Raw genomic sequence first — 14,283 nt, forward strand, 5'->3', positions numbered from 1 at the left:
AAATGAATCAAATTAATTAAATGTTTTTTTTTTTTTTGTTTGTTTTGTTTTGTTGTCAAATATTGAAATGCAATTAATGTGTTTCATTCTGAATAATTAATGACAAATCCTTTCATTATTTTATTTATTTATTGATTTTGTAAAATGAAGTTGGACTCTGAATAAGCAAACACACACACATGTATACTTTATTAGGTACACCATGCTAGTAACGGGTTGGACCCCCTTTTGCCTTCAGAACTGCCTCAGTTCTTGGTGGCATAGATTCAACAAGGTGCTGGAAGCGTTCCTCAGAGAGTTTGGTCCATAGTGACATGATGGCATCACACGGTTGGCGCAGATTTGTCGGCTGCACATCCATGATGCCAATCTCCCGTTCCACCACATCCCAAAGATGCTCTATTGGATTGAGATCTGGTGACTGCGGAGGCCATTTGAGTCCAGTGAACTCAGTGTCATGTTCAAGAAACCGGTCTGAGATGATTCCAGCTTTATGACACGGCGCATTATCCTGCTGAAAGTAGCCATCAGAAGTTGGGTACATTGTGGTCATAAAGGGATGGACGTGGTCAGCAACAACACTCAGGGAGGCTGTGGCGTCGCAACGATGCTCAATTGATACCAAGGGGCCCAAAGAGTGCCAGGAAAATATTCCCCACACCGTTACACCACCACCGCCAGCCTGAACCGTTGATATGATAACCGTTGATCATGTTGTTGACACCAAATTCTGACCCGACCGTCCGAATGTCGCGGCAGAAATCGAGACTCATCAGACCAGGCGACGTTTTTCCAAACCTCTATTGTCCAATTTCGATGAGCCTGTGCAAATTGTAGCCTCGGTTTCCTGTTCTTAGCTGAAAGGAGCGGCACCCGGCGTGGTCTTCTGCTGCTGTAGCTCATCTGCCTCAAAGTTGGACGTCCTGTGCGTTCAGAGATGCTCTTCTGCCTACCTTGGTTGTAACGGGTGGTTATTTGAGTCACTGCTGCCTTTCTATCAGCTGGAACCAGTCTGGCCGTTCTCCTCTGACCTCTGGCATCAACAAGGCATTTCCACCCGCAGAACTGCCGCTCACTGGATATTTTTTCTTTTTCGGACCGTTCTCTGTAAACCCTAGAGATGGTTGTGCGTGAAAATCCCAGTAGATCAGCAGTTTCTGAAATACTCAGACCAGCCCTTCTGGCACCAACAACCATGCCACGTTCAAAGTCACTCAAATCACCTTTCTTCCCCAAACTGATGCTCGGTTTGAACTGCAGGAGATTGTCTTGACCACGTCTACATGCCTAAATGCACGGAGTTGCCGCCATGTGATTGGCTGATTAGAAATTAAGTGTTAACGAGCAGTTAGACAGGTGTACCTAATAAAGTGGATGATGAGTGTATATATATATATATATATATACACACACACATATAGACAGTGGTGTGAAAAAAAGTGTTTGGCCACTTCCTGTTTTCACACTTATATGCTTCAAATCACTTTGAAATATTTAACAATGAAAATACAGGTAGACACAAAAGACAGTTTTAGAATGAAGTTGTTTTTTTTTTAATGTAACTGGGAAAAACATCCAAACCTAGGTGGTCTTATTAGCAGAAGTGATTTCCACCCCTGAACATAATAGCTGGTTGGGCCGCTCCTAGCAGCAACAACTGAAATCAAATGTTTGTGCTAACTGGCAATGAGTCTTTTTAAATTGCCGTGGAGGAATTTTGGCCCACTGATTCCCGCAGAATTGGTTTAATAAAGTCACATTGGAGGGTTTTTCAGCACAAACTGCCTTTTTAAGGTCACGCCGCATCATCACGCCTGAGTTTAAGTCAGTCACTCCAAAGTCCAAGTCCAAGAACCCAAGTGTGCTTCAGCTTGAGGTCAAAAACAGATGACCTGATGTTCTCCTTCAGGATTTTTTGGTAGACAGCAGAATTTATGGATCCACAAACCACAGCAAGTCTTCTGGGTCTTGGAGCAGCAAAACAGCCCCGTACCATAACACTACCAGCACAATATTTTGGTTTGATGTTCCTTTTCTGAAATGCTGTTACTGTCAACGGCAGATATAATGCCACACACACACACCTTCCAAAAAGGTGAACTGTTGCCTTGTCAGTCCACAGAGAATTTTTTTTCAAAAGTCTTGGGGATCATCAAGATGATTTCTAGCAAAGCTGAGACAAGCCTTGATGTTATTTTGCTCAGCAGAGATTTTTATCTTGCAACTCTGCCATGCAAGGCCAGACTCTGTCTTCTGGCTGAGAAGGTCGTGAACACTGACCTTAACTGAGGCAAATGAGGCATCGCCTGAAGCAGGACGTTGCGGTCCATCACAACCGAAACCTCTTACCGCAAAAACAGTTTCTTCTCTCACTTCCTGCCTCATCAAGAAGGCCTCAGACCTCCACGTCTGGACGTTCCTCTCCTGCACGAATTTGCACCGTTTGCTCATTTGCGCCTTGTTCTGATTTCCCTTCTGCTATTTAGTGATTATTCCCTGTTTTCTGCTCATTCAATTCCTTGTATTTGGGAAAAAAAAAAAAAAAAAAAAAAATCGGCTATTAAAAAATTTCAGATCGGGATTCTTTGGATGGTCTCATGTGACCTCCTGGACAAATGGTCGCAGAGTTCTTTGCGTGGTTTTGGTTGTTTGGCCTCTCGTGGGAAGGTTCACCTCTGTCAGTGTGTCTTACTGGAGGCACAAAGCTTTATAACCTCGTCCAGAAGTGATGGATCTCATTCATTTAACTTTAATTTTTATTTGAACAGGGCTTGAACTGTGTGAACGTCTTCACACAGAAGGTAATTTTCCCACACAGGGCTAGGTAGGGTTAGATATTTATTTTATTCCCTTTAATAATGAAAGCCTTCATTTGAAAACCGCATGTTATGTTTACTTATTTTATCTCTGCCGATTACCTAAATGTGTTTTTTGTAATGACCTGAAGAAATTACAAATGACAAACAGGAAGGGGGACATAGAGATTTCAGATATCCAATAATACATCAATAATTTGTTTATAAAGGGAATGAAGAGATCTCGCTATTGTGCGCGAAGGCTAGCAGTTTGTCATGTCACTCAGCATGGAAAGATGGTTCGCTCTTCGGTGCCACATGGTTCCACGTGCTTGTGTTTTGTTTTGTTTTTCTTCGAACTGCCACGTGTAGGCAGGTAATCTGAGAGTAGCATAATCCCCCACGACGCCGGCATAATACACCTCGAAGAGGGCCGACTCTGAGCCGTAGTTTAACTCGGCATTCGGACCGGAAACCGACAGGAAAAGCAAAACCCCGCTGGGTTCAGAGGATAATTACATCTGGATCAGCAGAGCAAAGGTCTCGATTCCAATACACAGCACGTTCATCCCTCGCAATGAGGAGAACTTAAGAACAACCGGGGCGCCGCCTCATCATGTCCTTACAGGGATCGAGAAGAAAATGTAACCTTTGAAAAGCGCCAGCTAGCAAGTAGCCAGCAGCTGTTTCCTCGCGTATATAACTTCCCATGCTAATCTCCGCCCGATGACTCCAATCCTTCTTTGGCGACTCCTGATGTTGGTTTTAACCGGATGACGCGTGAGTTTTTCTCAACCACATCAGGCGGTGGATGGAAGTGAACAGGAAAGCGGTTCCCTGTCACGCTCTCCAGCTGCAATACGCCTGGATGCTGACCTTGGCCGATGTAGAAACACCCAGCTGCTGATGCGGCGCCCTGGCAACGGCCGCCTCGGGCGCCGTTCTCAAAGGGGGTGGAAGGGGGTCTTTTTGCATGCTCATGTCTTTACCAAGTAGACATCTGTTCCAGTCAGATGCCACCCACCCGCCCTTGTTCCCCTGTGAGTGTGTGTGTGTGTGTGTGTGTGTGTGTTCAATAGTGAATAAAAATCAGGAGGGCAGAAAGTTCTGTGTACCTAAAGGGGACTATTAAACAAGATGACAAGTTACCCCTCATTTCCCCCACCCGTTCTTTTAGCCGTTCCCATTGTTGGAAACGGCGACTCAGCTAAACACCTTTTGGGTAAATCTAACTTTTTAATCAAGTTCACTTTTATCAGATCAGAAGTATATTATTATTAGCTTAATGCAAGTTTAACTCCAACATGCTCAAAGGGTAGTGGAGGAGGTAGAGCGGCGCCTCCAGTTTGAGCAGTAGAATAAAATCCCATTGGAAGAAAAACAATCATGACTTAACATTCATGATCATAACAATTTATACGACATGGCTAAATAATAAATGAATATAAATACAGCAATAAATCCATGGATGAAATAAGTTGTCATAAATACTTGATCGCCACAGGTGATTTTATTGTTTTATTTCTATTTTCTGACTGACATTTTGTTTTTTTTCATCTGCACAAGCAATACTAATATTTTACGACATCGTGTTCTTTATTTGCAAAAAGTGGTCAACGATGTCGAAACGGATACAAATAAGAGCTACACTACAATTTCCACTACAATTTTCCCTTCTATCATACTACTGTGCACTCCTTACCTCAATTGTTACTAAGACACTTATAGTTTTATCACTGTTTACTAAGACACTTTATAGTTTCACCGAGACACTTTATAGTTTATAGTTTATTTTTATTTCTAATTCTACCTTTTCTTTTATTATTTATTACTGTTATATTTTCTGTAACTCTGGCACAGCAATTTCCTTCGGGGTTAATAAAGTTGTTCTTATTCTTATTCTTAAATGAGTTTAACTGGCAGATATTTGCGATTGAAATTTGAGATTAACCCACTTCTATGAAACATCAGCACACCTGGATGCCCATTTCTTTTTCTTAACGTGCAACATGAGCTGCAGGGGATTTATTTTTGCTACCACATGAGACCTCGATGTGCTGACGGCGTGGGGTTTCCGAAGATAGCGTGAGCCGCGTTACGACCGTTTTGGAGACGAACATACGGAAAACACTCAAGCGTGGCGTGTTTACATTTCGGAGTGAAAAAAAAAATAACGTAAAAATGAAAGAACAAGATCAATGTTTGTGAACTTTTTTTGTTGATTGGAGCCTTTCAGTGGCCGGCCTTCCTTCCAGGTTGTGTAATTCTGATTCTGAGGTCGAGCAGAATGAGCCCACTTTTTTGGGGTGATTATTTTGCGGTAGAATAAGACAAATAATCAGGCCGGAACTTAATTAACTAGAAATTTTTCAGTGCTGCATTTCTTATGCAATGTGAAAGATACGGTCTTTATGCAAAGTTACATCAGACAGAGAGAATCAGAGTATTTTGTTTTTGTTTTATTTGTGTGGCCAGGGTTATTTATCATTATTTATCACATCTTTCCCCGCTTAATATATTAAGTACTTGTGGTACACGAAAAGTATATTTGTCGGTTTCCATTTGAGGTATAGCACAGGTACTTTGTGAATCTTTTTAAACCTGCAATGCTAGTGCATGATAAAGAGTATCCTCTCTTTGAAATGTTAAGTAAATGGAAAAAGTAATGTTTTCTTATCAGTTTTTTTTTTTTTTTTTTTTTCTGTCGTACCATCGCATGGATACGATAAGAACAAGATTTGATAAGCGAGCAGAACTGCATTAGGACTCTATAGGATACCGACGATACCCCAACGTATAAGAGAGTTTTTATTCGCGCTCCGAAAAAGGGGTTGCTCTCTTAGCGTCTCGTCAGATTAACTTCCCACATTCACAGTTAGTGTGCAATCAACATTTTATCATCGCGAGCTTAACTTCACGTCGCTATAACTACCTCGAAGAAAATGTCTGTCGCTTCTGAGAAAAAAAAAAAAAAAAAAAAAAAGGAGGAGGAAGATAATGCGCGAATTGTTTCCGCGCGGCGTAAATGCCGCGGCTAAAATCAAACACATGTCACACGCTTTGCGAGACATCAGTCAAGCAGATGCTGTCATTATGCAACGTATCGTCACTTAAGAGGGGGCAGACATGGTGGGAGTGCGCGGTGTCACTTTGGCTGTAGCGTACAGTCAGGCTGAATGCCTGCTGATTGATAGCTGAGTTCTAGCAGAACCCTCCACGCTAATGCACGCCCAGGGACATCTAATGTTGGTGACAGCGGTCCGTATGCGAGCCAGAGCGCCGCGCTGTCATCCATCAATCTGCGTCGTCTCCCCTCCGACGCCGTGTGTATAAATGTTGCGTTGTTCTGTCCTCAAAAAAAAAAAAAAAAAAAAAAAAACCCGGCTGTGTAGAAACGCCGTCTTCGGCGGTGATTCACGGGAGATTAGTTTTGCACTTTTCAAAACCGGAGGGGTGACCTTGCCTTCGGAGAACCGAGTCTTCAGAACGCGCCCCCCCCCCCTCTCTTCCTTTTTGCTCATTTTAAACACCGCTCGTACGCAGAGGACACTCGCAAAATTGGAAACGGGATGGAAGTAATTTTCCTGAGGTTGCAGTGAGCCTGTGTGCAGCCCAGGACCAGACTCATCATGTTTGGAATGGACGCAGCATGTAAACACTGCTATAACACCTTCTGCCATTAGGGGGAGCTCAAAGGTAAAGTCCTTAATCAAGGACGTGGAAGTGGCCAAAATGCAGCACTGGTATGAGGAGCGTCGGGTGTATCGGTCACATGATCAGCGTCGCCATTTTCTTAATTTGCCCGTTCTGAAACGCCGGTTTCTTTTAATAATTTCCGCCGATCACGTGACCGTTCCTCTCCGGCGATGCTTAAAGGTCGACGGGGGAACAGAGGATTCTTTAAATGTAATCGATCCAAGCGTCGCTGAAGATCACAATTGGAACAAGTTGTGATGAGTCGGTTAAATATATTGATTGTTTGATTGATTGGCTGATGAGTCACGGCGTCACCGCACGTGGCTGAGCTTTGATTACCAAATGATTCGCCCGCTCCAACGCCAGCGCCGATTGGCATTTAAAACCCAGCTGATCGCGAATCACTTGTTTTAGCGTTCGTATGTACATTAAAAAAAAAAAAAAAAATAGAAATAGGTTATTTTTCTGCTTTTAAAAAGCGTTGCGAGTGTTTTTACACAAAGAGAAGTGAAATTACGAAGCAGTAAAATGCTCGTAATTCCTCTTCACTTATGGAAATGTCACATTTAAGAGAATCATTCAAGTGCTTTTTCCATTACTTGACATTTATGACCTTTTGTCGTGCATTACCGCCCGTGAAATGACCTTTATTTATCTATTTCTTTCTTTTTTTATAAGTACCTCACCATTCTTTGCTCGCTAACCTTTATTCCCTCAGCAGCAGGAACATTTCTCCGCGTTTTCCGCTCGACAGTAACTCTCCATTCCCCTCTCCGACCATTACTCTCAATCCTTTTCTTTCATTGCATGTTTACCTGTCTTCCATCATCCGTGCAGCATCGCTCTTTCTTCTCGGGCAACATTTCTGTCCTCACACACTGGAATGACAGTAACAGATTATCTCCCTCCCCCTCCTTTCCGTGTCTTGCAGGGTACATCGGATCCTCAGTGTGTTGTGTGGGACTATGGCAACCCGTAAGTTACTCTGAATTACTCCGCCGCGTGTGTGTGTGTGTGTGTGTGTGGTAATCTTTGTGTGTTCCCATGTTTGTTTGCCTTTGTGTCAGAGATGTTTATCTCATTTTGCCCCGGTGCCCACTGCCAGTCAGATTCGTTTTATTAATTAACGGGAAACTGTCCGATGAAGTTCCCCGTGTTAGTGTTAATTAAATTAGTCATTTAGAACAAACACCATCCAGGATCTGTTGTGCTGAGAGTTTCAAAGTAACACTGCAGAGACGAGCTCCCTTTCATGCTCGCTTGTAATCAAACTTACATTTTGTGACGGTCGGGTATCACGCCATCTCTGACCCGATGTCTTTTTTTTTTTTTTTTTTTATCGAAATGATTTTTCCTCAATTTGTCTTTGTAGGACACGGATTCATTGAGGTGTTTTAGAGCGCCATCCATTGATCTCACACATGCCAGCCAGCACAATCAATCACAGCTGTTATTGCCATTAACCCAGATAATGATTGCGGGACGCTGTCAATACTACGGTCGTGTCGAACTTATGCGGAACAAGGGTTCGGTTCTAGGTCACGGCGCTTTTCTAAATTAATCTACCGGCCCGTATCCTCCACCTGCTGGAAGAGAACGTCATCGAGTGTAAGGTTTCCTCTCCTGGCTCTGTTTGAATCATTTCAGTATTTTTTTTTTTTTTTTCTCTGTATTATTTTGTGTTTCATTCATTCCGTCATCCGCTATCTAGACTGCTCATGCTGTGCTCAGGAGCTGGAAGCGAACCTCGTCGTCTCTGCTCTAGAGGCAGGATTCACTCCGGACCTTTTCCCAGTTTGCACATAAAACTACTGGCTCTCTCATCACATTCGTTTATTCTCTTCCTCAAACATCTGGGCACTTTTTGGGTGCCGGCTGAACCTCCTGCGTGAGGAAACCGGGAAACCCGTGTAGATTCAGAGAGAAATGCACTATCAGAGTTGAACCGGGGATCTTCTTGCTGTGAGGCGAAAGCGCTCACCGCTGCAATTCTTCTTTTACCCAGAATAAAAGGACCGGTTTACAAGACAGTGGTGAGTCCAGCGATGCTTATGGGATGGAAACTGTGACATTGAGGAAAAGACAGGAGGCAGAACCGGAGGTCGCAGAGATGAAGATGCCGAAGTTTTCTTCCAGAGTGACGAGGATGGATGGGATCAGGAACGAGTCCATCAGAGGGACGGCAGGCGTTAGATGTTTTGGAGGGAAGGTCAGAGAAGCCGGACGGAGATGGTCGGGTCACGGACCGAGGAGGGGAAAGATTTATGGACGCAGCGAGAGAGGATATGAAGTTAGATGGTGTGAGAGAGGAGGACGCAGGGAGTCGGGTGAGATGGAGAAGGTCGATTTGCCGTGGCGACCCCTGAAGGGAAAAGTAAAAGAAGAAGAAATGGAAGAAACTATTAATCGTGTTAAATATTTCTCAAAAAAAAAAAAAAAAAAAAAAAAAAAAAACGATTTCACCGCTTTATTTATCTGGAGCTCATTAGCAGGCCAACAAATACCGCTCATGAAAATAATGTAATGTGGTCCAAACCTCCACCCAAGCGCACCCTGAGCGCTTCCCGTGTGTTTTAACAACACCTCTGGTCACCGATGCTTTTATTCACTTTTCATTCCTGACAGCTGAACTGCATCCATTACGGCAAGGTTCTGTTTCTAGCCTGACAACAAGATGGATGACGAAAAATTGTGTGGTCAACTCCAATTTCCCCTTGAGTTTCCTATTTGTTTATTCTATTACTGCAGCGGACAGTGGACACAATGGCTGCAGGTAGAGTACAAGAGATTATCAAACTACCCTCAAACTACCCCACTCCCATCAGTGTGGGAGAAAAACAAAGCGCGCCGAAGTTAATTAACTCTCCACCAGATTACGGCTGCAATCAAATTAAAGTTGAAGACATCGTGAGCGTGAAGTTTCGCGTGGAATATAAAGTAGCAGGTTGGTTTCTATGAAGCAAACACTCAGACGTACAGGAGTGTGTAAAACATGTCAACATGTTTACAGAAACGGCCGTGTGAGGGCTGATGGGCAAACACACACACACACACACACACACATACACACACATATAAAAAGGCTAAACGTGGTTGATGTTGTACACAGAAATGATTAAATTAAATGCTGCACGGTGGGAAAGTGTTTAACGCCTCAAAGCAAGAAGATCCATGTGGGCTCTGTGTGGAGTTGTGCGTTTTCTCCAAGTTCGTTGGTTAAAAGGTTGATTGGAGACACAAAGCGTCTCCAGATGTCTCTTTATGATCCGTGATTGGTTGTGCATCTCCATATGTTGTGTGAATGAGAGGGTGTGTGTCTCTATGTGTGTTTACATGCATCTCCATCCGTCTCGATGTGACGTGCGGATGAAAGCGTGAGCGGTCGTGTTCTCCACCATCGACGGGCAAGACGTCCAGAGAGCAGGCCGCCTCTCACCGAAGGACAATTTGCAAACACATCGATCGAAACATGCCGCAAAACCAGCAGCACTTCCGCCGCTAAGCAAGGAAGTGAAAAAAAAAAAAAACACAAAAAAAAAAAAACAAAGCAAACGAACACTTTACATCAGGGGTGTCAAACTCGAGGGGCGAATCAGGGCAACAAACAATTTTAATTGGGCTTGCAAAGCTGAAAGATACGAGGTTTCAGGGGTGAATTGAACAATAGGTATATTAACAAAGGTTAATATGTCATGATTTTACACGTCCGACCCACATGAGAATATATTTTTCTCCATGTGGCCCCTGAGCTACAATGAGTTTGACACCTGTGCTTTACATTCTGATAGCGCGGGCAGGATTTGATGCATCTCAATTCAAAAATGTAAAATTAATAATTGAAAATAAAAAATATAAAAAAACGGATGTGACCCTCCCCGTCCCCCCCAATGGTTTTAACCCTCATATTATGTTAAGGGTCAATTTGACCCATTGGGTCAATGGGTGAAATGGGTCAAATTGACCCTTAACATACCGTATTTTTCGGTTCAATGTGAAAATAACATGTGAAATTATATACCGGTACCGGTAATAATGTGTTAAAAATTTCACACATAAGTCGCTCCAGAGTATAAGTCGCACCCCCCACCAAACTATGAAAAAAAACGCGACTTACAGTCCGGAAAATACGGTAATAAGAGGGTTAACGTACATGCAGGTAATGCATGGGGGGGGGGGGATTATGCATGAGCAGAGGCTCAAATCCCTCAAGCCCGCCCGCATTTCCATGGCGATGAAACGTTTGTGTGATGGGATGTTTTCGTGGCGACGGTGGTCCATTTAGAAATGGGAAGACATATTCAAGCGTCGCTCTCCCGTGTATTCGTCCTGTCTCTCAGCTGGCAAAGCCGGCCAACAGTATGTTGCGCTCATCGTTCATCTCAGTATTTATGTGTGAGTGTTTATTTATTTATTTAGCCCCTAACAGGCCCATATGTCGGCACCATCTGCCCGCCCAAATTGTCGGCGCTCGCCATCGCTAACCGTCTTCCGCATCGGCCTGTCGATCCACTCTCAACCTTTAACAGGTCTATTGTTTCGGCCTTTGGGGTCGACGAAGTGGAATAAACACTAAAACAATATTCCCGTTTGGGTTCAACTCTTATCGCAGCTTTTGATATTGTTTCGTTAACGCGCATATGATAACGTTCACGCAGATTTCGGTTTTGGTTCTCACGCACGAAAGCATCGCACTTTTTGAGGTCTTATATCTTCTTTTCAAGGGGAATATAGACGCTTTTCTCATCTCCCGCTTTTCATTTTCCAAGTATAAAAGCAAATGATAGCAAATGACGCTGCCATTCAAATGGCAAAACGAAGACAGTCATACGTCAACAGGGCAATTTCATTTGAAACCGTGCATTAAAATATGACCCATTAGTTAGAGTTAAATATAATACACACTTTAGATAGATGGATGACAGTAAGCTTGGGAAAGGCTGAGGGTCAGTTAATCCTATTTCTAATCCCCAGCGGTCTTCAGCTTGATCTAGGATCAGCGGTGAGAGACCCAGCCACCCCCTCCCCAACTCTAACCCACCGTCTCGCACGACCGTAGAGCGATAATGACCTGGTGTGCAGCACAAGTTACTCTAAAACCCTCAGTCTGACATGGTATACGAAGGCTTGCTTTAGACAGAAAAATAAAAAAAAAATAAAAAATCTGTCTCCTTGCTATCAGCTAAAGCATGACTGGATCTCACGTAGAGTTTCAGAGTATTCTGCACTCTGTCTGAAAACAGCTGGATGCATCAAGTCTAACCGTGTTTATTTCATGTTATTCCCTTCGTTGACGTGTATCATCACATTTTTAAATCACATATTAGGCATTTTCAAATGTCGTAATACTGTCGTGTAAATCCAAATCTACTGATTCTACCGCCGCCACAATTAAAAAGAATTTTATAAATATCACTGTTTTAGATTTTCTGAATAAGTACATGACTACTACTACTAATAGTAATAATAAAATGTAGCTGCCTAAATCCCTCGGTGGTTTTACGTCAGAATTACCAGAAGCTGTTTCTAGGCTATCATTTGTAGAGCCGTTATTCATTTAAATGTAATGACATTAAAAGTTCCAGAGAGACACTTGTTGGGTCAGCAGGGAGTCTTTTGGTCTTTCAAAGCGCCAGAGTCTAAAATATATCGGTATTCGTGGACGTGGTGCTTTTTCTTCATACCTCTCTTGTTACCTGGATTTTTGCAGTAAGATTCAGAATCACAAAACAAGAAGAAACCAAACCGATAGATTTAATCCTCCGTAAGCATAGACAGTCGTTCCTACATCTGCTGTCGAATCTTATCGTGGCGCCTGGATGTTGTTTATCCCCTTGAAGTCATTTCGCTCCTCATCCGAGAGGCTTCTTCGGTTCGGGGTGAGAAACCGAGTCCGGTCGCCGTGAGAAGGTTTGACGACGACCGGCCGTGACCCGGACGACCGAGAACCTTCCCGGACAGTCAGACATTATTCATGAGGTCATCGCCGACGGAGCGATAAATAACTCCAATACGTCTCTCGTGCCGCCTTGCATTATTTAAGCGTACTCGTACGCCCTCAGCTTTCCCGTCATGGCGGACAAAGTTCAACACGGAAATACATACACTTAGCGGAGTCGTCACCAGAAGGAGGGGATGAAGGGCTGATAGGGCTTGCTCCACTTTTCCATCTGACAGAGCAGAAGGGATCAAAACCGTGTCATACAGTGAGTCAGAGTGGCAAGAGGGAATCGGCCAGTAGGGCTTAAGTGTACCGTGGCTCCACGGGGCGTTTCAGATGCGAACGAGCTCTCGGCTCATTTCCCCGGCTTTCACAACAGTCCTTAGCCAACGTGTTAATGCTGTAGCTTCAGTTTCTTTGCGGGTAAAATCTGTGGACTTGTTGCAGTGGCGCCGGTTGCCTTTCGGTGCCTTCACCTTGCCGGGACACGTCGAGCTGAGTCCTGACCGGTCCGAGACATGACTTCTTTCTGCTCCTGGACTTCGAGGACGAACGTTTTAAGACGGATGAGAAAGATTTGTAGGTCGGGATTGTTTATTCACAGCACTCCGTCGGGGGAAAAAGAAATCTTTTCTTGTTGAGCGGACCATCATGTGACTGGTGCGGGTGCTCTGGAGTTCTGTCAACTCCGACGCGGCGATGGATCGTCTGTAGATCTGATACTTTCCCACGGAATAGTCTCAGCTCGTCTTCATCGCAGAGGTTTAGAGTTCTTTGAGATTTCCGAGGTAAAATTAGAGGCCGTGAAAACAAGACGTTTGGAGCGGAATGCCTTGAGTCTTCACTCCTGGACGGATATTTTAAAAACCACCGGGTAAGTAACGTCCACACACCCGAGTTTTGCTTTTGGATGCCTGGATGGAGATGTTTTATGACACTTGGAGATCTGATGTACCACCTGGGGCAAACAGTGTGTTCCCTCATGCTGATCTTGTTGACTCTTGTGATCCTCTTTAATCTCGTGCCACCGAACGTAAGGTGAAAGGTCACTGTGTTAGCGCTCTGTGGAGCTCAAGCATTGTCCGTTTGGCCCGAGGAGTCTGCTAATACGCTCGGAAAAGGTCTAAAAAAGTCGTCGGACGGATACTTTTGGTACTTTTTGTCAACTTTTAAAAACATCAGAACGAGGTGACGAATACAGCGATAAATTGGAAAATGCATGCCAATTTTTTATATTTATATATGAATCAATTTGATCCAATCATTTGTAACTGAGGGGTTATTTTCTTAAGCTCATGCTTCCAAAGACCACGGACAGTTCAAAATAGAACACCGATTCTGGCTGCGGATGAAATCTACATCTCTGCTTTCCTGTTCACTCTCTAGCTCGCATGCCAGGAAGAAAGATAATCCCGGAAAAGAAGCTTAGAAATTAGCCCACGGCTGTGCCAGAGAGCTGATTGTGGTAGTGGAGGTCAATGACAAAGCATGCTCGTTACATGAGAATCGGTGAAGTGGCGGAAATTTTCCACATCACATAATCAAACGCTTTGTGTTGAGGGAAACACACGTATGTATAAAAGAAAGTATGTTCTGACTCCATCGGGCATTAATCTGGATAGTCTTTATAAAAGCAGCCCAACTGGAAATCGGTCTTGGAAAATAATGTAATGGAACGCCTCCGGGCATCCATGTTCAAACACATCCTGCCATCCATGTGACACATATATATATATATATATATATATATATATATATATATATATATATATATACACTGCTCAAAAAAATAAAGGGAACACTTAAAAAAAAACACATCTAGATCTAAATGAATGAAATATTCTTCTGAAATAC

The 14,283-nt window shown here is 43.5% G+C and overlaps 1 protein-coding gene across 29 annotated transcripts in view; it reads left to right on the forward strand.

The window, feature by feature from the left end:
- Positions 1-14,283, forward strand: part of adgrb2 (adhesion G protein-coupled receptor B2) — a 208,140-nt gene that overhangs the window by 131,301 nt on the left and 62,556 nt on the right. For all 29 annotated transcript variants that reach the window (XR_015108006.1, XM_086171280.1, XM_086171266.1 and 26 more), the window contains one exon: positions 7,423-7,466. Coding sequence is in view for 28 of the 29 variants with exons in the window: in XM_086171280.1 (XP_086027406.1) it covers positions 7,423-7,466 (44 nt within the window). In the remaining variant the exon portion in view is untranslated. The remainder of the gene's footprint in view (positions 1-7,422; positions 7,467-14,283) is intronic.

This window comes from Fistularia commersonii, chromosome 24 (assembly GCF_037954325.1).
Source record: "Fistularia commersonii isolate RoL2024-O1a breed Wild chromosome 24, RoL_Fcom_v1.0, whole genome shotgun sequence".
Taxonomy (NCBI): Eukaryota; Metazoa; Chordata; class Actinopteri; order Syngnathiformes; family Fistulariidae; genus Fistularia; species Fistularia commersonii.